This window comes from Neodiprion virginianus, chromosome 1 (genome assembly GCF_021901495.1).
Source record: "Neodiprion virginianus isolate iyNeoVirg1 chromosome 1, iyNeoVirg1.1, whole genome shotgun sequence".
Lineage (NCBI taxonomy): Eukaryota > Metazoa > Arthropoda > Insecta > Hymenoptera > Diprionidae > Neodiprion > Neodiprion virginianus.
Genome location: NC_060877.1, coordinates 38,488,527 through 38,511,036, shown reverse-complemented (window position 1 = coordinate 38,511,036; position 22,510 = coordinate 38,488,527). Strand labels below are relative to the sequence as shown.

Genomic DNA, 22,510 nt, shown 5'->3' with positions numbered 1-22,510 from the left:
TGTCCCTTTCTATCACTGGCTCGGGGATACTTTTTCAACGTCGATGCTTCCACTATGTCTATATACTCCAAGTCGGAATGCGGTAACGTACAGTAACGTACGCGCCGGAACAGCGAGGAACATTGTGCAAAATGTCGTTGTGTCATAGTTACATGCCAAATTACTTCTCGATCGACGATATTCTTTCCAGTCAAGAACGCGTTTCATGCAAGATCGAAGTTAAACTGCCAGGTCTCGGTGAGTTTATCAACCAAAACCTAACCTATCCTAACGCATCACAACAAGACGAAACGCTGCAATGACCTCGATGATTCTATCCGTTACATTGATATTCTGATGTCGAATTGATGCTGATGACTTGGATCTGGGTTTCATTCAGTTTCGGATTCTCTTTACCACCATGTTCTATGATTAATTTCTACAAATTTCGTTACTCTGTCATGACATAACCTGTGAACAAAATTGGAACCGGTCTTTCAGTGACGTTTGTTTTGAATTATAGTCTGAAACACTGTTTTTTGTATTTATTAATCTCAATGTGATGTGTGCAGTGATGAAGGAATGCAGCAATCTAGATTTCATACATTTCATTTACTTAGTAATTTGAACACAGGCTACCTGGACGTGTCTTCGGAGTCGCCAGATCTGCAATCAGGAACAAAATTGGACCTCCCTCACTGGCTTGCGTACCCCATGAATTCTAGAACGCATCCATTCGTCAGTATAGAAGTTCCTAAAATATACAAGGAGGCATACCGGTAATTATATGAATGTGTTGGAATTATTTGAAAGAGTTCGTGAGCAGCTATCGGTACATGTAACAACTGACATATTCAATTCTGTTACACCATAGTGAAATTCTAACTGCAGACGCATGCGCGGTGGCTCTAAACAAGTGGAGTTGCTATTTCTATGAATTCGGAATTCACCTCGCTCAATACGAGCACAGCGATTGCAACCTTATTCAGGATCTACTATTGCAGGTAATTCTTTTGAATATCTTAATTATATCTCTCATAAAAATGCGTAGAGATTACACAGACAAATCTGAGAGAAAAGTTCACCGAAAATCTCTAGATAAGAAGGTAGAATTATTTACATTTTTTGAATAATTACTCAACTGCGAAGAGAAACACCTGATCCCTGGGTAGAAATGCTCACTAAATTTTAATCTTGACCTCATTTGTCGCGGAAAATTTTACATCCTACTGTCGTGCGTAAAGTTGAGTTCTGAATATTATTCACGAGTGTTCATGCGTTTTCTTACGAATGAAGTTTTTTCCTGCAATCCTGATAAAAATATGCAGAGATGCTTACAAATTTGCATTGAAAAAGTGCACTTATAATCTAGAAAGTTCGCAACAATTTCACAAAGATTTTTAAGCTTTGGTAATTCCTCGAGTTAAGTATTGTGAGTGTTATAACTCCTGTGACTGAAATGCACATAGATATTCGCCGAAGAATAGTGGACATGTGACGTTTTTTCCTTCATTTCTTTTGTCTCGAATTGATTCTCTAAGATAGTGACGTTTTGTTAAATTCTGTATTTGTTTTCTTTCATTATTTCTACGGCGATCGTTGCTTTTCAGGCGTTCAAATCGCGGTTCAGACTAGTAATGGACTGGGCTCATAATACAGGAACAGATCCGACGGTAGGATTGCAGCTTCCTATTCTGGAGAGAAAGTTGTTTTTAACAGGTAGAAAGTCTAGGTGTCTCTTGATTTCTTGGTTGAAGGAAGGCGGCGGTAGTATTGAGACATCGGAGATGGTAGCTAATCATAAGAAACGAAAACGAGCGGAGCTAGAGGATGAGAATACGTGATTTTGGGCAATTCTTAGATACTCTTGTGCATTTATTACTCTGCTTTGTCGACAGTACTGTCTTTCAAGCTAATCGAATTGATGAAACTCTCCTGAAAACTGAATCGATGATCAAATTAAAGCTGGACTTTAGATAACTCCTCGTATAAAATTGAATCGTTTCTTGAATACTCGGGGTGAGGATGACGGGGTCAAAATTTGTTTTTATATGCATGAATAATAATTAGAGGTGCACTCTTGCTGTTTTAGAATTGTACAATTATAACCCTTTATTTGAACAAGTGAAATAGATAGGTTTGAATAATTATCGCTATTACTAGGTAACAAATGTAAATATTCTCTTCCGTGATATTCTCCAACGAAATCAGTCACATGATATAACTGCTAACGTTAGAAAAATCATAATGACAGTAATAATTGTAATAATAATAGTAATAATAATAATAATAATAACATTAATCACGCAACAAACAACAGGTTCATCATTTATCTCACAACCCATTGACTACGTAAGGTTAGAATGGAAAGAAAATAATCACTAATTATTCATTGATTTAATGAACAAACAAAAACTCGGAACGATTCTTGTAAGCAATTCTATTCGCATTTCATAACGGTCGAAGAGATATAATTTTTAAAAAAATCAACAACAACGAGAATGTGAGTTCACATAAGTTGTTTGTTTGTACAGAGAACGAAAGAATGAAATGTAAACAATATTAATTAAAAGCGAAAGATACGCTATATCTTCTATTCGGGCGTGTGTAATGTGACTTTTTTTTAGTTTGTTCATTTCTGAAAAATTTTTTATTTCTAGCTTGTTAAAAATATAGGAAAGTTTTATTTTTTATGCGTAAACCTCATTTTGGAGTAAAAAAAAAAAAAAATATAATATTTTACTATTGCTTTGGGTTCGGTCGAGTTTCCACATCAAATTGTAATAAACTCTCTGAATTCTCATTGAAATTATTTTCTCTCTTTCTTCAGATTTTGAATAACGCTAACAATAATAATAATTATTATTATTATAACAATGACAGCAATAATATTAATGCTAACAGTTGTAATGGGAAATAATAAGTACAGGGCTGGTAGTCGGTCACTTTTCTCACTATTGTTCACTTTTTTTTTAACGGAGTCACTTTTTGTTATTTTTTCCAAGAAATGATCTTTCAAGTCATTTTCTCGTTCGTAATATTGAGTTTCGTGCAGAAAAAATTTTGTTGCACAATTTTTTTCTTACGTGATGTCCGCTATGGACAAGATTCTGTTGTTTGTTTTTTTTTTAAGCGTTATAGTATTTTCAGGAGAAAAATTAGCTTCAGTTTTATTTTGGAAAATCAACTATGATAACATTGATCATTATTTCTTTATCGAAATGTTTTGCCCGAAAGGACAATAAATTCGTAAATCAGAGTTATCGTTCACTTGTAACTCATTCACTGAATATCGTGTACAGTGATGCATTTTTTTTAATGCGGAAAAAGATGTCACGAACAATGAAAACCCGTATTCAGTAACATAAATGAAAATAGGGCTATTTCTGATGAAATGAATAAGACTGTGGCGACACTTTTCGCTTAATTACTATATTTAATTATGATCGGTCACTATTCAGTTGCTTTTTTTATGTCTGACAGTCGGTTTTTTTCACTTTTTTGAAACGACTTGAATACTACCAGCCCTGTAATTATTAATTGCAATAATTATGATCTTGGGGCAATAATAATATTTCAATTTCAAAATTACTGTAGACTGAATCTCCCTGTCTATATATAACATACACCAATATTTACGGTGTTACTATAACAAATTGCATTGCAATGGCTCACGTTACTCGTAAGTAAAATAAAAAAAAAAATAAAAATAAAAAAAAAAATAACGCGTACTGCGCATAAATTACGTCGTCTTTAGTAAATTGACGCGTTTTTAATTTTACGATTGTACAAAATAATGTGTATACTATACACAGAATTTAATACCTAACGACAACGATATTTACAAGAAGTTTTTTCCTATTATTGGTTTCGGAATGTATATAATTTTTTTTTTCCCATTCCATACGTCCTAAACTTCTATAATATTTTATTGTAAAATCTTTAATATATCTAAGTTTTATATAAAATATATTATTATATAAACCTTCTCGTCAGTTATAAAATTACAGTTCTATTCACCCAAGGTAAAGTGGTAGTAAAATTTTTTTATTCGAGACAATTTTTAGCGACAAACCGGAAGCGAAAAATAAAAAAGCGAAACTTGTATTTGGAAAAAAAGGTTGTGGATAATACAGATAAAATTTGTAAATCGGTAAACGAAAAAAGAAACTCACTCTAACCCTTCGATCGTTTTAGTTTCTCTCCCTTTCTGTTTCATCTTTTCTTTGTAGCAATTTTTCGTGCCCACCATTTGATTGTAAAAAATTCTGCAAGTTTCAAATTTTTTCATCCAGTCGTTTCCCGTATCGTCGCGAGAGTTTGCCGGACAGACCGACATTTTCTTTATACTGTTTTTCGAATTCTAGAGGTTCGAAAACGTAAAGATTCGTTGAATTTGAAAAAAGTGATTTGCGACCGAAACTAATACTTTTGCTATGTCACCAAAGGTCACGAAAAGTAAAAAATATCGCTTTTGAGCAAAGTGTTATTTTGTAAGGAATAAATTTTTCCCTATTATACGCGTATACTTAGTAAACATGCGTAAATTGGCACTTGCAAGTTTACAAACTTAATCGTTAATTTATACCCTTAAACTATTGTCATTACAGTTGCATTGCTTACGAGCTTTCGTTATTACATATTCGATTATTAGTCTACCGTCCCTTTGTTCATTTTTGTTCTTATTATTCGGACAAGTACTTCACTTAATTCACGCGATTTCTGTTTCTCCCACTCGAGTAATTGAGTTTATTATACTATGCAATTTACGTGTAAAGTTACTCAAATTTGAGTGTCTGATGTATATTTTTTTTTTTTTTTCGTTTTCTACCACTCAAAATTCCTACTCCGGAATTATTTCATAATGGTAATTAATCGTAAGATCGCACGTATAAGTTTTTCAATTTTTTCAATTATTTATTATGTATATGTTTAGATGTTTATTATATCTTATCACAAGTTTTACCTGCATTAATAAATTTCAATTAATGCTACGCGTGTATACTTACGAATATACACGCTTAGGTAATTTGTTTATCGTAGGTATATAAATAATGCCACATTGTTTTTTGTTTGTTTTTCGTTCAAACCTATCAACGATTTGTTTCTTGTATACAATAGTTTTCCGTATATCATTACTTTGATATAGAAATTATATATTGAGCAATTATCAAGGCACTGATCATCTATGGCTATATCGTTCACAATGGTGTATAAATATATACGCGGTATCAAAAACTCGCAGTGTTTTGGATATTTTCTATATAATCAGTCATCCTTCCGACTATATATACGTCATCGTTGCTCAGTTCCTCACACTGAACACTTATCGTCTAAAACGCAGCTTATCGTATTATACGCAATTCAGAGATTGGCAGGAAAAAATGGCGAAGTAAATTTTTTCTCAGTAATCGTATACCGAATTCAAATTGTCTTTGTCGTTTCAAAATTTCAATTTTTAAACAATCCGTGATTGATTCCTCTTTTATTACCGATCGATCAACATCATATCATTGTGTTCCGACTGGATATCACTCAAAGAATCATCATGCACAAAATTTTCTCGTCCGTTTCTGTAATTTCTAATTCCCGGCCCGATACCCCAAATACGATTAGTCCTCACTGTCGCGTCTTTGTCGATTTCGGATAATTACACCTTGCATCGAAATTTAAGGTCGATCGTGCACTACACATAATAATGAGCTTGCAGGAACGAATATGAGGAGGAGGAGGAGTAGGAGGAGGATTTTCAGCAGGCCATCTCTTCCGGATAAATGGACGGAAGTTCATCGTCTAGTCAAAAACCCGGCGGTTCAGCCTCGAGGCTTGGCTCCTGTTTGAACATCCTGAAACCGGCGGCTGTTGTGTGTTCCTCGTTACTCATCGACGTGAGGTCCCTGAGCATCATGTCAGGCGGACTTCCGGCGGCTAGCATGTGGTCCTGGGGACTCAGGGGACCGGGATGAGCAGGGGTCAGCGGACTGCTCGGACTCTCGTTGCTGCTGACGTAGCTTCCGGGCGCGTTCGGTATCGGCAGAGACGCCGAGCCGTTGTTTTCGGCCGTGGCGCCGCCGAGCAGCATCTCCTGGAGGAGACTGTCGATGTGCGCGACTCCGAACAGCCTGACGAATTGTATCTGCTCGATCATTTGCCACGAGATCGACTGGAGGGCCGGTAACGTCAGGAGGATCTCGCCGAAACGACCTCGGCTGTCGTACTGACGGTCGCTTATGTAATCCTCGAGGTTTATCTGGATCTGGTAACGGAGATGCTTGATTCTGGCCGGCTCGCTAAGCCCTTTTGCGTCTGTGGAAAAGTCGTTTTACACTCTGTTATTTTAATGAATCGTTTATACAACGGTGGAATGAAATTTGATGACGTTTAAGGATGTGTCAAACGTACGGCACAGTCGGTCCTCGACTGCGATTGCGCGAGGTAATTCAACTCTATTGGTCGGCGATATCGTACCGCGGCAATGTTTTCCTTACGCTAGACAGGGCAGCCAACATACTCGAAACGGGAAGACGCCAAACTCTCTCGCGTCAAGTAAGTTGCACTAATGGCGTTTTCAATTGGCTGCACTGACAAGGGGATCGGGTTCCCGTTTCCCGTGGTGAAAGTTCAAGACCTCCGAATTAACGCCGTTTTTGATTTTTGATCGAATATGCCTTGGTTGCTGAGATATCGCCATTTGAAAATTTGACATTTTTTGGCGGAGCGGGGGCCGTTTTGGCTCGCGCATGAAGTGCGTTAATCGTGGGCGTGAACTCTTATCACAAAAACTGTTTAGTCCAAAGTTGCGAAAACTATCGTCATTTCCCGAGGTTTGAAACGATACGTTACTCGGGCGAAGATGATGTCGTAGTGTAAAACGAGGCTTGCTTCCTTAGTCGATTTACATTATTATTTTTAAGATTGGATACTCACTCGGATCAAAGAACACTATGGCTTTGAGACAAGCGAATTCCGTGTCGTCGATTTGCACGTTGTGTAGAGGCTTGACAAGCTCTTCCATAATCCTAGTCCCGACTCTGCTTATGTCGAGGTCCTGGCTGCGTCCCTCTGTGGACAACAAGATTACTGACACAACGGTTATACCGTTCTTCTTAAAATCTAGACTGAGCCCGGCAATCATATTTTCAATCAAGTGCCTTCCTGTTACCATCGATGCATTGCGACAGGTAAATGTACAGGCATATCCATTATCCAGCAGAACCGTATTCCACGACCATGCAACTCTAGGTGTATAATATAAACACAGAGAACAATTACGCCGGACTCAGTCGAACTAGCTACACCCCATTGCCGTGCATAATGATACATGGATATACGAATAAACTATCCCTAATGTTCGACGAAATTATGCAATACAATAAGAACCCGAATTGATTTGGTATAAATTGAAGCGTGTGTTAGTTCAGGGTAATTAGAGATAAATCATCTCTTTTCAACACATGCTTGGAAAGTTAGATCAACAAAGCCTGTGAAGCGTGCGTAAAGTGCGGTAAAACGACGCTTGCGCATGCGTATATTAAAATTCACAATTTTACACACTAAGGCTTCCTTGGCGCATGCGCACCTTTCCCGATACGCGCCTCCGATGACGTAATTGGTCCGAGTTCAACCTGAAGTTGGCGCGCTTAGGTTAGGTTTCACGAAGCCGAGCCTATGCTTCTGGCCCCCTTAATTGTCCTTGGTCTACTTCTTCTGAATTCTCATATTACATTAGTTTGCTTATCAATTCAAACTTTCCTTCACAGGTGTTGGTAAAGATGGCGCGTGTCACACGTGAGGATAGGTGTTATCCGACTCGCGTATTTACAGCGCTCGCTTTGCGGCTCACGCTGCTTACTTCACACTCGATGGAAATCGCCCATTTCCCACATTTGTAACATAATGTACTATTTTTGAATCTTTAAAGAAACTTCATTTCGAGGCCTTGACGTACTTTCATCCGCATTTGCATTATATATGGAGAAACGAATAATATGTTACAGTGGCGTGCAGTTTTGCATGCAGAGTTCATGCATTTTTATACTTCTATTTTCACAATTTAAATTCAATCAATCAATTGACTTCAAGCCAGACGTTTTATACCAGTGTACAATATTTATAGGTATTTTTAAATGTTGCAGACATTGCGACAGTTGAGATATTCTCGAATATTTACGATTTATACGTATATATAGGTGTATACATATTTATTTACTCTCCGTTATCGCATCAACAAAGTTACGTAAAAATAAATGTTTATTTATGCAGCGTATAATGTCCGATGATTAACGCTCCACAGACAAGTGTATAATAACATATTCACCTTGATCCGCAACCTAGACTATGACTTATAATATTGCGTTTTATAGAGAGCGACATTTTCCAACGATCGTCTGATAAAATGACAAAAATAAGAAAATTGATACGTGCGTTTGTGTGTGTGTTGAAAATAAAAGTCGTGAGCCGATGCAGTATTTCTTATAATTACTGTACAACGATTTACCGACACATTTAACATACTCGCGGTTATCAAAAATTGTGAAAAATTTCGACATTCAACACCCGCGCTCTTATACAGATAACCTACACGAAATATTTGTCACGTACTTCTGAAGGATATCTCGATATCCATCAAATACGTGCGATATTACGGAAATCTATAGAGCTGAGAATTTGTCTGAGTAAAAACTATTCAATAAACCGTGTACCTCAGAATTGCATAAATGAACCACAATTTCAGACCCGCCGCCACATAAAAACACAAGTGCACGCATACCAGTGAATTACTCGAGTTGAATTACGAAGAATAAAAAAGCACGTTCAAATCTGTAGTGCAAATTAAACGATTATTCAACGATACGGAAAGTTCACTTGCCTGAGACAACCGATAGAATCGAATTTCATACACTACATAGGAAAAAGTCAAAATGGCCGCCGTTGTTGGCACGCTTGCGATTTTAGTTCGGCTCTAGCATTATGTACAATACGTTAATTACTCGGGGATATTATTTCAGGTCGAAGAAAACTATGGCAAGAATAATAATCTGCTTGTAACATTTCAACTTCGAAGAATGCTAACAAAAAAAAAAACCGTAGAAAATATTCAACTTGCGAAATCTATTGATTCGGACACGTGCATTTCCAGTGTTTAACAATTTTGGGGAGGGGGGAGGGGGGGGTTAAATATAAGAGATAGCTAACATTTTGTTAGTAACTTCCCACTCGACACGACATGAAGAAAAAAATAATTATCTGTACATGCACCACACCGAATCCCTGACCGTATTAATTAAATAAACCATATAATACTGAAGAACAAGGGCCTGTATATAGGTATCTGTATTATATGCATATATATATATATATATATATATAGGGCATTCCATGACATCTCGATTAAGATTCTACGTTCGTTCTTATCTCAAAAATGCAATCGAATAATAATAATAATTTTGTTTTTTTTGTTTTTTGTCGTCTTTTCAGTCTTATTTGTCGTTCAAAGTTACGAAATCTCCATCTTTCAACGCAGGTGTCAATAATTACGTTACATTTTTTAAGATTTTTTCGATTTTTCTTTTTCAGATTTCAGAAACTTCTTAAATCACACTTGAGGCACGTTGGGTGAAAAAAATGGTGAAAAAAATTGCGATCACATTTGTCGTCATGAAACTTCACACTAAAAAAAAAAAAATTATAAAACCAATCTGAGAACATCAACGTAGAATCTCGATCGAGATGTCACGGAATGCCCCATACACGATCTATATCTATACAACACGGAAACAAATCGACGTACGTTATTCGCACGTACATAATTAATAACAATAACAACACCAACAAGAATAATATATATATATATATATATATATATGCATATGATTTATACGTACGCGCTTGGCGCCGCATTTTTCCCGGGAGCTTTACTTACCAGGACAATTTTTTGTTATTACACAATTGTTGCCTAAGAGAAGAACGTCCTTGAGGTGCATGCTGCGCCTCGCAACACCGAGGAGAAGGTGTTCGCCGGCATGCGCCCTCAGCAAGGCCACCTGATCGTCCAAAATGAGCTCGCTGAAGGCCGGTATGTATTTCGCCCATTCCACCAAAATTAATAGCTGTTGTTTCATGCTATCGCACACGTCGTTTATACTCGCCACTTGCTTCGTGCTCAGATCTATCTCGCTGTTCGGACTTCCGAGCTGCTGCGAATCCGTTTTTTCAACGTTGTAAATAAGGTTGCGAAACGAACGACGAGGGAAGATAATAAAAAAAATAAAAACAAAGTTGGCAGAAAAATCGAGCCCTCTTTCCCTTTCTCGCATTTCAATTTTTTTTTTTTTTTTAAACTTTTTTACCGAAATTGATGCGGAAAATAAATAATAAATAAAAAAATTCCGCAAAAGCGTCGCATTTTATATACAAACCTCTAACGCTGCGCCAACTTGACGGCTGAGCATTTCCGCATTCAAAAGCGAAGCCACGGATAAACCGACGACACCGTTTCCTTGCTCCTCGTAACTCGGTCTTCGACAGCTGATTCGATCCCTTTCGTTTTGAACGGCTGAAAAAAGATATTGTGCGAAAAACGCGAGTCAAGGATTGCGTCGAATTTTTGGAATTATTTTTATTTGCCGCGTATTTGAAAAAAAAAAAAATAAATAAATAAATAAAAAATTTTCTCTTCTATCGCATCGTTGAAAATTAATTACCTTCTTTCTTCATGCCGGCTTTGAAACATTTTCTCAGTCTGCAGTATCTGCACTGGTTTCTTTTGTCCTTGTCCACCACGCACGCTCTGCTAAACCTGAAGCAAAACGATGTATATACGTACACAAATATCGATTTTTCACAATCGCACCTGTGGCAAGGTAATTTGATGTTTGTGAATTCATTTTTTAAAAGTAACTGCAACTCTTTTCCGTTCAATATCCGTAAATGAAAAATCTTACAAACCCCCTTGGGGCAAATTTGTACTCGTACGTATCTTACAAGTAAGGTTGATTTTTTGGTTTGTGAGATGTGAATTTTTTTTTGTTTTCTCAATTTCGACTCACGTGTCTCTTACACATACCTGCACGTGTAGAGGTGATTCTTCCTGACGGATCTTCTGAAGAAACCCTTGCAACCGTCGCACGATGCTGCGCCGTAATGTTTCCCCGTCGCTCTGTCACCGCATATCGCACAGTGCTGTGACAAAACGCCGGCCACACCGGCCCCTGGCAGGCCCAAAACTGGCCCACCAGCCCCACCAGCCCCCATGCTCAAATCCGCGTCTGTAACGCAGAGGAAAATGTTAAATTATTTGCCATTTCCTTGTAGATGATCATCCTAGTAATCCCGGCGAAATTTTTGAAACTAGTATTGTTTCGTGTAGAATCGCGGTGGATGAATTTTTATTTTTATCTTGGTATGTTATTAATTGTAGTGTTTGAACGTTTAATAGTTTTAAACGATTTCTCTTTCTCTATTCGTTACACCCTCTTTTTCTACTGTTTCATTTTGCTTTTATTCGACGCATTTTTTTTTTTTTTTATATTTCCTCTCTCCGGAATCTTTGGGGTCGTTTATCGTCTTTGACACTCCAGCTTTGGACGTTAGTTCGATTTTACGTTTGACCATTACAACGTCAAATAATATGTACATTTTTTTCTCTTTGTCTGTATATTGTTACGGACGATTTTCATTAATAAGTGATAAATAATTCATCAGGAGAGTATAATTCGGTGTTCAGAAATTTCAATTTCAATTTTATTTTTTTTTTTTTTGTTGTTTGTTTCTTTTCGAAACAACTGAGGCTAATTGCGATACCTAATTAACATAATAACGCATTATCGTATGCCGTATAAACAATTAACGCGATGTGAATCATAATAAAAAACGTTACATTGAAACGATCTTACGATAAAGTGTGTGTTTTTTATTTTTTTGTTTTTTTTTTAAACCGATTCCCAGACGGTTAAAGTTGCCTAAACTATATAATATATATTTTGATTAAGTTTGTCAGCGCACGGTTTAATAAAACTTGCTGGAAATTATTACTACACCGACTCGCTAGTATTCTGTAATCGTCGAAACCTGAATCTGGGCGAAAGCGAAAGGAGAAACAGAGCCGTAGAATCGCTGGATAAATTATTATCTGATCTCGAGGAAAATACGAACGAATACTGTAACGCAAAATATTCCTAGATGAAAAAGTTTAAAGCGAATTAGCTGCATAAATTTAATTTGTTCTTTTTTTTTTGTTTTTTTTTTGTCTCTCTTTCAGCGACTTTGAAGTCGTTATGTTTTGCATAATTTGACTATTAAACTTTAAAAATTACAATTTTCCCCGCAATATTCCTCATTAATAATATAAATTAATAATTCGCATCTATCCCGCAAACGATCGCAGCTGCCGCAGACAACGCGTGAAATATACTTGATGCGTAATTAATTCTATTTTCACAAGCAGGATCGAGAGGCAGAGCTCTAATCTTAATTTTGATAGATTAGACTTCGTGGGCTTCGAGCATTATCTCTGAATATCTTTTTTATCCTCTTATTTATTTTTCCTTTTTTTTCTTTTTTCGCTCTTTGACGTTTCCCATTTCTCATAATTTTTTTCTCTTTTTCTTCTCTCTCTGTCTATTTTTCGCACGTCATTACGGATCGCTGAAAGATAATTTTCAAGGTCCGAATTCGTTGTATCCGACATAAGCCTGCGTCGGCTAAGGCGTATAACATGTATTATATATTACGTACACGTATCGTAAATAATTTTTACCTATCTACTTGATTTTTATTTTTTTTTCCCCCAACCACACAAGCACGTAACTGGTTGGGATTGATTTCTACGTTCGTTATAACTCGGCATGGATATTAAATTGTTTAAAACCTTTCGATTAACCTCCCCTGCATCCTATCTTTGAAGGTTAATTATACTCGTACCTTTGCTCGCTTGTTTATTCCTAATACACTTTGTACTTGTAAACTATCTGCGTAATGTATCTCCGTTTGCTGAAGAAACGTAACATTGTCGATACCATCGATCATTTAACGTTTATCATTGCCTTGCAATTAGTGGAGCTGAAGAAAAAAAAATGATGAAGAATAAATCCGCCAGCCAAGGAAACGAAACCGGTATTATTACAGTAGTATGTAAAGTTGAATAATTATATGCGTTGTACTATCAACTATCTACACTGAGAAAAATTTCATTCGTTACAGTAGCTAGAAAAATTGAGTAAAACAGGTATCGTTAAAAAAAAACTGTTTGAATATTGTTGGAGGTGGGAAAAACGAGGTACGCGTAAACATTTTGCGCTATCGTCGATCTTTTTTTGGTAATTGCAACGCAAAATCAGTTTCTGAGGTTCACTATACTTTTTTGGTTAAAAAAGGCTTTAACGTAAAATTATTCTTGCACGAGCATTAAATTGTCGCAAAAGTTACAAGAAAATATAGCAACAGTGATCGTAACGAGAAAGAATAGCAACGGATACTAGACTTTCCGGTAACGGCTAGAAAACTTATTTTCATTGCGTACTTAAAACTATATTTCTCGATTGTGGTAAAAAGTGAAAATAGTTAAGAACCGGAACTAAAAATTTCTCTCAGTGTACCATTCATTCCATTTTGTTTCATATTCGCTATACGCAGCTTTTTTTTCAAGCACGGTCACTCCCATTCTATCTTTGGGTTTATAAGCGTTAACTTCGAGGATGCAATGATCGATAGCTCGTTAATATATAATATAAACCCTTCTGATCCGAGCGATATATGTGTAGAAATTTATATTATATTATATCGAGATCAGATCGTTGAGAGATTACGGATAACGAGTCGTTACGTCGAATAATAATATCATCGAGATAAAAATCAAACTTTAATCTTGCGTACACGTCGAGATTCTAGATTCTTCCAATTATTTGCGTAACATTTTACGTTTGCAATTGAAAACTTTATCATCAGGCGCGATGTAACGTACGATAAATGAATGATGCGAGAAGTGTACGAGTCGAAAATTTTCATCGATGAAAATAATAACAGTTCTTTTAATCACGTAGGGAATACCCGCAGATTTATATAATAAATAATCGTATCCCGTGTGTAAATAAGAGATTGAGATAAGTAAGTAAATACGAAACGTTTTTCTTTTTTTTAGTGATTTGCAAAAATTTCGAATCGACTCGCATGTACGTATATTCGAAGGACTTGGCGAGAGCCTCTTATTTACGGAAATTATTAACCGGTTAATTCAAGAGTTTCTTGTATTATACGCGTGGCGATACATCAAGCAATGACGACAGTAATGTAACGCGAAGCTGACGGCAAGTAATAATAACTCACGAACGTCACTCGGTAAAAATTGTAATTTCAAAAATCTTACACCTGTCCGCTATGTTAACATTTCGGAATTATGATCGCAGCGTTTCCGCAATTATCCTTGAGCCGCATGCTGATTATCGTTGTACAAGTTACATAACTCGAAACATTTCATTTCTGCTGAATTCGTATCTGCCTTCTTTTTTTACCGCAGGTATTCGAGTCGAATATATATAATAACTAGCAGCCCATCCCGGCTTCGCACGGGCATATAATAATATTAAGTAATAATATAAATGTTATTTTTCTAGAAACTCACTGTAAACATTGTGTATTTTCTTTTATTATATTATTATATGCCCGTGCGAAGCCGGGATGGGTTGCTAGTGTAGCTTATATGACACGTTCGTAGATTTACCATAGCAGCGCCATCTATTGATTACTTACTCAACCCAGTCGAAAGGTATCGACATCTGTTAGAATCATTCGGAGTTAACAGATAATTGTGACTGTCGAATAATAACAGACAAATAATTAGCAATAAATTAAAATTGCGACTATAATTTGAGATTTAAACTATCCTATCTCTCAAGTTGGATCGAACTGCACATGGTGTGCGTATTTTATTATAATCGGTTAAGTGGTTTAGGAGTCCATTGAGGACAAACATCGTGACACGAGATTTATATATATTAAGATAAGATATATGGGCCTTACCGACAAATCTTGTACGTAAATCCGGTCTCCGGATTTTGCATGTTTTTTTTTTTGTTTTTTTTTTTTTCTACGAGTTATTTACATTATTTCGGTGTCAAAGATCTCTGACTTTACTTAATAGGGGTTTTTGTAATTCTTTGATTTTTCTTCGAAATTTTCCGATCTAAGTAAACGGTTGTAAAAACTACTTAAAAAAACCAAAAAGTTGACAACACGATTTCCTTACGAATTATTACGTACAAATATAATAGTTCCGATAGAAACTATTAGCGAAATTTTTCCATTTTTTTCGGAGCCAATCAGCGACCCCAAAAACTACTGGACAGAGTTTCTTGACCGTATCTGATCAAATTTGAAATTTTCGTCCGGCATCTTGAATTTTTGACATTCGACTTCAGACTCACAATCAGCGTCCAAAAAAATCACAGAATACTATCTCCTCACTAAATTTCACTCGGCTTAACAATGTCTGACTCAAAGGATTGAGAATCTAATGAATAATAGATATGCTCGTTTCCTAATCAGCGATAATCGAGAATCTCACTTTAAATTTAGTAAAATTTGCGCGCAAATATCGAATTTCCCAATTCTCAATTAATCAAACATCCACAAGTATAACAACATTATTAAGTATCAGCGATTCCGCGCAAAGATTCTCCTATCCGAAGATTCAAATTTGTCAACGTAATACACATTTGTTTTTTTTTTTGGTTTTTTTTTTTTTTGCGACGCTAGGGGGGGGGGGGTGAAATAAAAATTGCACGAAAAAACGATAATCGCACCGATTCGATGAATGACTCGATACAATTTCGCTGAGTCGCGATGACGAGTGAGAAACCGGTCTTCTCGTGACGTAACACGCCGTCAACGCCTCCGGCCAACTTCCGACGTTCCCCGTAAATACGTTACAAGCATGTGCATCATACGTGCGTGACATACCGGTTCCTACATAACGTCTGTTACACACACTTTTGCGTATACACGCAAATTCGAAATTATTATACTCGCGTTTTCATAACTCTGTTATTAACGAAGGCTTCGGGCATTGTTTGGAACGAGGATGTTTTTCGGCAAAGGTATACGAGATGTTCGTTTTTTTTTTTTTTTCCTCCCCTCCGTCCTCTTGTAGCGTAATATTTTGAAAAATCGCAATTTCGACGTTACTATCATCTCGTAAAGATTTATCGCACATATGACAACCAAGATCTTGACGAACGTCAAAGGTAATGTGTATACATATATAACGAAACGACGGTCGGGAAAATAAATTGTCACAGCTGAGTTCAAATAAGAGAAAAGTGAATTATCGAAAGTGCTTGCGGTAATTTTTTTGCAAATTTTTTTTTCTTTTTTTTTTCTCTCTGCCACCTCTTCGTATACGTATCACGTGTCTGATTAACGAGGAGTGATGTAACAGCGAATAATAATGCGAGTTATCGCGACCCCTGACAACACTCGCTTCATCAATTATTATTACTTTTTCTGTCCTACGTACGTATGCGTATACTTAAGTATACTTATATTGCCGATTGTGTAAGGTGACACGCTGGTGTTTGGAAAGAGGCTGCGAGGTGAGAGAGCCAAGTGCGTACATCCTAAATAGACGTATTCTAGCGTATGTTGGATTGACTCCAAAAAAAAAAAAGAAAAACAAAAATAAAGAAAAAAAAGAAACTTCATTTACTGTTTTTAACCTTCCGCTTTGTGAAATCGTATAGTTTTTAACGCAATACTGAAACTCGAGAAAGGGAAATCGCTTTGCGATTTTTTCAGGCGTTGCTGCATCGAGATTTTCTATTCGCCATTTAATTTAACGAGTAAAAAAATTCAATTCCGCGGACGGTTGAAGGGAGATAATAATTTTATTTATTTATTTTTTTTTTTTTTTGTACAATGGACGAAGGTTTTTACGACAGCGTTTGAAAACTTGTACGTTTTTTCTTCGAATCGGCGAGTCGTGGAAAATTTTTAACCCCACGATCTTCGAGATATTTAAGATTGCGCAAAACGTTGTTTTTCACCTGTTGGAAAAATTTTTATCCATTAGGATAAACGCCCAGCTTCATTGACTTGGTTACAACAAAGCGTTGAATAATATTCGTCAAACAGATGAAATACATTGAATTCACAATTCGATTTAACCTATCGCGAAAATAAAATGATGAATTATTTTAATTGAAACTATAGATAAATATTTCGGTTTGATGAATACTATTTTTGCATCGAAAATTTCCACGGGTCAGTCTTTGAATTATTTGAATATAAATAGCATTTGCTCGTTGACGAAGCTGGGTATTTATTCTAGGTGTCCGTTTTACGAAACAGCGAAAAATCACGTTTTACGCAATGTTGAATACCTCGAAGATCGTGCGATTAAAAATCATCTACGACGCGCCGATTCGAAGAAAACATACGAATTGTCAAACACTCGGCTTACAGAGTTTCCTCCGTTGTATGGAAAAATTATTATCTCCCTCCAACCGTCAAAATTGATTTACTTTACGCGTTGATTAAATGGCGAATAAAAAAATGTCGATGCGGCATCGCTTAAAAAAAATTGCTACAACGATTTCCTTTCGCGAGGTTCAATATTATGTTGTAAACTATGAATTCATGGGCAGGAGATGGAAAAAAAATATTCTTTTCTTTGTTTTTTTTTCAAGGCAATCCGATATTACGTACAATGTCTGTACGTAGACGAATATATGAACATATTTTGTTAGTAAAATTGTTATTATTCTCATTTTCCACACGTAGTTTTATATTCACATTACTTTAATGGACACATCATACATTGTATGTACATTGTAAAAAATAGAAAGTAATTTTTTTATGTTTCTCTGTTCTTATTTTTTTTTTTTTTCAATATACAAAACAATCATTTATCTATATTCATAGGTTTAACGCGTGTTATATATTACTTTGAAAAAGCGTCGTTTATTACGCTGACGTATAATATTCGTTTAATATCTCATACACGCGTTCATCTCTCAGCTTCTTTCGCTTTTCTGTTATATATATACATATCTTAATATATATAAATCTCGTGTCACGATGTTTGTCCTCAATGGACTCCTAAACCACTTAACCGATTATAATAAAATACGCACACCATGTGCAGTTCGATCCAACTTGAGAGATAGGATAGTTTAAATCTCAAATTATAGTCGCAATTATAATATATTGCTAATTATTTGTCTGTTATTATTTGACAGTCACAATTATCTGTTAACTCCGAATGATTCTAACAGATGTCGATACCTTTCGACTGGGTTGAGTAAGTAATCAATAGATGGCGCTGCTATGGTAAATCTACGAACGTGTCATATAAGCTACATTTTAACAGCATAACTAGCAGCCCATCCCGGCTTCGCACGGGCATATAATAATATAATAAAAGAAAATACACAATGTTTACAGTGAGTTTCTAGAAAAATAACATTTATATTATTACTTAATATTATTATATGCCCGTGCGAAGCCGGGATGGGCTGCTAGTATATATATATATATTCACATCCTGTTGGGTTTTTACTTTTACATTCATTTTCATAGACACCTCGAGACTCACGCTGAGACGACGATTGTATAATGACAGTAAAGGTGCGTATGAAAGATGCTTATAAGCACCGCTGGTTGTTGGTTGTATTCTGGTCGTTTTATTATACAGGCAAAACAGGCAAAACGCGGTAGGTATAAACGTATCCATGCATGTATATGCATACATACGTGTACGTGCGTACCTGCATTAAATGCAGCGAGAGATCGAGATAAGCGGACAAACATATAAATATATAACGTTAGAGACGCGGGCGGAAAAGAAGAAGAAAAAAAAAAAAAAAAAAAAAAAAAAAAAAAAAAACGATTTCACGTACACGAAAACTGGTTTATCCTACTCTCTTTGTGTCTCGGAAGTTGTTAATACGTCATTGCAATTCGGCGATTTGATAATTTTTTTTTCTTTTTTTGTTTTCCCCAAGTTACAACAATCTTACAACAAGTCGAGGAGAGTTTGATGCAACGTTTGATTACCCGAAAAATTTAGAACCACGTATTCGGATTGTTGAAACATCTACAATGTGAATATATTATCTTTTATACGAATGTTTATACCGCAGGGTTTTCATTACGAAAGACTCGGGGTCCGTATTACATGTATACACGTATGCGTGTAATAATATACAGAGAACGCAGGCGATTTAAGGTGCGTGTATGAGATTATATTTTACCTGAAACGCCCGCAGAAATTATGTCTTACTCAATTCCAAAAGCCCCACACGTGTCCTCCTATACATATACACACACACACACACACACATACGCATGTATGGATGGCGGTTTGTGACACGGAGATTAAGCCGAGTATTAATAATACAATCTCTGCCTTCGGGCAGGATTTTTACTTTTCACCTGCATGACAGTCTTTCTAACGTGTGTGTACATGATAATATATACGTACGTGTGTGTGTGTTTATACGTATAGACACATTATTATACGGCGACACGCAACTCGTGAAACGTCTACACGGCGGCCACTGGTCAGAGAATTTTGGAAAACTTGGAAAATGTCATGGAATTCTGAAATTGTGGAATGGCCAGGGAAATGTCAGGGAATCGTTTATCATATATATATATATTTTTTTCCCCCTACAAATACGTCCCAGAATTTTTTTAAGTTTTAGACAAACTAGATGGAATACAAATGTTTTTTACCATCGGCGAAAGGTTCTCTTGAAAACTTTGAATATTCCTAAATGTTACCTTACAAAGTTTTGTGTGGGAAAACTTGGAAAAGTCAGGGAATTTCGCGATGAAGATTTAGTGGCCATCCTGGGCCTCTGTTCCGATAAATGTACACCTAATTACAATATGCACGTTGCGGCACGTTACAGATTTCTAAACACGCATAATTTAGAAAGGAAAATATATCGAAAATTATCCTCATCCGAGTTATAATTTTGAGTTTATCGTTAATTCACAAATAACACGTACGTTTAAATACTCATATTTCGCATCGACACATTCTTCGATATATTCGCGAATCATGTTTGAAAAAACGTATTTCAAGCACCGTTTTTACGATCGATTAATTGCCTCTTGAAAGAAGGAGATAAAAATTCGGTTTCTTCTCGGTTAGTTTTTTTTTCTCTTCCTTTTTGTTCATTCGTTTAGTCACCTCGCTCCGATCGTTTTAAAGAGATGTGTTTTTTTTTGGTTTTTTTTTTTTTTTTTAAAAAAAGACGAAAGAATAATTCTATCGAATAACGAAACGGATGATTATAAATATCGCACGTGTTTCGTACACGTTGTAACGGAGTGCAAATTGCAATGTCGCCCGTGTCTCGAAGGATCAGTCCCGCAATCTCTTTGTCGTTTCATCGCAGAACTGACTCATGATTTCGTTGTGTCACAATTATTCACAGCACCGCAGCACGTATCATTGAAATGAAACTGCATTTCCTTTTGTCACGTGAACGAACATGCTTTATATTACGCATATTATACGTGCACATGATAATATCCACGATTCTATTGGTATTATTCTAACCGCGATCTCGGTTCAATCGGTTCAATTAGTTTTCAATTCTACACGTATGCCCGTGTAATTCGTGCGTGTACATGTATCCGCAGTGCTCCGCGTTTAAACAAACACGACGATTCCTTTTTTGTCGTTGAATAGCGCGTAACACAATTTTCGCGGAAATTTATTCAGCGTCAATGTGTCGCGCACAACGTTAAAACGACCGCAATATCGTGCAGGTGCGGAGAGAATGATTTCAGGAAGTGTTTTCTATGATAAATAAATTAAAAAAAGAAAAAAAAAAAAAAAAAAGTTGAAAGAAAAACGAAAACGTTTAAGTAATAACGCATTGTTGCGTAAAAGCTGTAGAATTGAAAGCAATGGCTGTTGTTTTTTTTTTTTTTTTTTTTTTGTTTTTGTCTCAAGGATCGAATTACGGAGGAAATCCGAAATGGGAATAGAAACAATTTCGCCACCGAAATACCAATTCGAAGGTATTTCAAAGCTGCGCACGCGCACACGCGATTCAACGTATCGATCATTTCTTTATCCGCGAATTGAAACGACTCGAGCATGATTACATAAAATTACAATATCGATACGGCTTTCATAGATATGCAGACGTGTAATTCGTACGGAATGACGAAATTCACGGGTTAGAATTGATTCAAACGTTTGCCCTGAGCACACAATCTATTCCATTATACGAGTCCGTGTAAAACCGCGGATACACTTGTTGATTTTCATAATTAACAAGAATTAAGAAATCTTACTATTTATTTCCTCGTCAAATACTGTAGGTACACACTAATAATGCAAATAACGCGCGTACTCCTTCTACACCGTGTAACAACGTGTGTCGTGCAAATATTTCGCAACACATTTGCAGGTTCGTTGTGTTCTTATGCTTCTCTTTTTTTTTTTTCTAATTCTTCGTCAGATTTTCCACAATTTCAACATTTCTTCGATTTATATCTGTAATCAAGCGGAGAGTTCGTCGGTCTTCCTCGGTTCACTGATTCTTTTACAAATTACTTTGCGAAGATAAGACAACAGGAGGTAAAACGATATAATGTGTGTGACAATTTTTTTATCTGCTCGTGACGAGAATCGAAGAAAAATGATAATCGTAGGATTTATTTCTTTATTTCTACGTCTGTATTTCGTTAGCTTTGTTTCTTTTCCTCTTCTTTGTACGGGCAATGCGTTTAATTATCACACCATACTAATTTTTACCAGAGTTTAACGAATTTGTAATTTATACATTATACATCCTTTTACGCATTTGTACAACGTAGATATATCATAAGTTGCGTCAGTTGAGAGGAAACGCGTATGTCCGATGGTTTGTACGTTGTATATTATAATTCGCGGGCATGATTCCGAGTCATTCGTCAGTTTCTGGTTGTTGTTATAATCTGGAACTCGCGCGGTTTGGGAAATAATTGACTTCCGGTTTTAATGAGTTCTCGTTATGTTATATCCACAAACACACGCGCGTATTATTCGTGGCAACGGTATCCGGAAGTCTGGTTTGTCTGACTGCTGTTCGTGTTATTAAATGTTGCGTCGAGCACTTCTGCGGAAAATTTCCTTCTCTCTTTCCCTCATTTTCTCCTCATTGCCATTTCATTTCCTCGGTTACTTGGTAAAGGAAAAAAAAAAAAAAAAACTACATTGATTATTTCAACCGCGAGTATAAATATTACTAACGTTAAATCGGAGCGTAATTTTTGAGTGTTACAAATAAAATGATTCAACGCTGATCTTGGAACAGTGAAAAAAAAAATATTTGCGGTTTGATTGCAGCAGCGCGAAGTTAGAGGAAGGTCAAGTTTTTTGTGTACCTCGATTATTATTGGCAAATAATTATCATAGACAAACAGAAACCGGGATTCCGTGGTGCGATCGGTGCGTCGTATTTCGTACGTACGTGAGGTGAAAAATACGACAGTTAGCCAGGTAGGAGTTTTTGCCTGTATGCATATTCAAGTG

General features: G+C 36.2%; 2 protein-coding genes across 9 annotated transcripts in view; one reads left to right on the top strand and one right to left on the bottom strand.

Moving 5' to 3' along the window:
- Nucleotides 1–75: 75 nt before the first annotated feature.
- Nucleotides 76–4,369, top strand: LOC124303250 (DNA replication complex GINS protein PSF3). Its single transcript, XM_046760293.1, has 4 exons — nucleotides 76–237; nucleotides 614–758; nucleotides 854–983; nucleotides 1,590–4,369. Exons 1-4 carry the CDS (start codon nucleotides 132–134, stop codon nucleotides 1,821–1,823), a joined length of 615 nt encoding a protein of 204 aa, XP_046616249.1. The 5' UTR covers nucleotides 76–131; the 3' UTR covers nucleotides 1,824–4,369.
- Nucleotides 4,370–4,749: 380 nt separating this feature from the next.
- Nucleotides 4,750–22,510, bottom strand: part of LOC124302921 (hepatocyte nuclear factor 4-gamma) — a 45,794-nt gene continuing 28,033 nt past the window's right edge. For 4 of the 8 annotated variants that reach the window (XM_046759554.1, XM_046760162.1, XM_046759992.1 and 1 more), the window contains 6 exons: nucleotides 11,045–11,246; nucleotides 10,683–10,777; nucleotides 10,398–10,534; nucleotides 9,902–10,175; nucleotides 6,907–7,059; nucleotides 4,750–6,285 (listed from right to left, as the gene is read on the bottom strand). In XM_046759554.1, the coding sequence (XP_046615510.1) occupies nucleotides 5,777–6,285; nucleotides 6,907–7,059; nucleotides 9,902–10,175; nucleotides 10,398–10,534; nucleotides 10,683–10,777; nucleotides 11,045–11,246 (1,370 nt within the window). In that variant the 3' untranslated portion in view covers nucleotides 4,750–5,776. Of the gene's footprint in view, nucleotides 6,286–6,906; nucleotides 7,060–9,901; nucleotides 10,176–10,397; nucleotides 10,535–10,682; nucleotides 10,778–11,044; nucleotides 11,247–11,760; nucleotides 11,763–16,511; nucleotides 16,604–22,510 lie in introns of those variants that run through there. The other 4 variants (XM_046759902.1, XM_046759635.1, XM_046759814.1 and 1 more) reach the window with 4 other exon arrangements.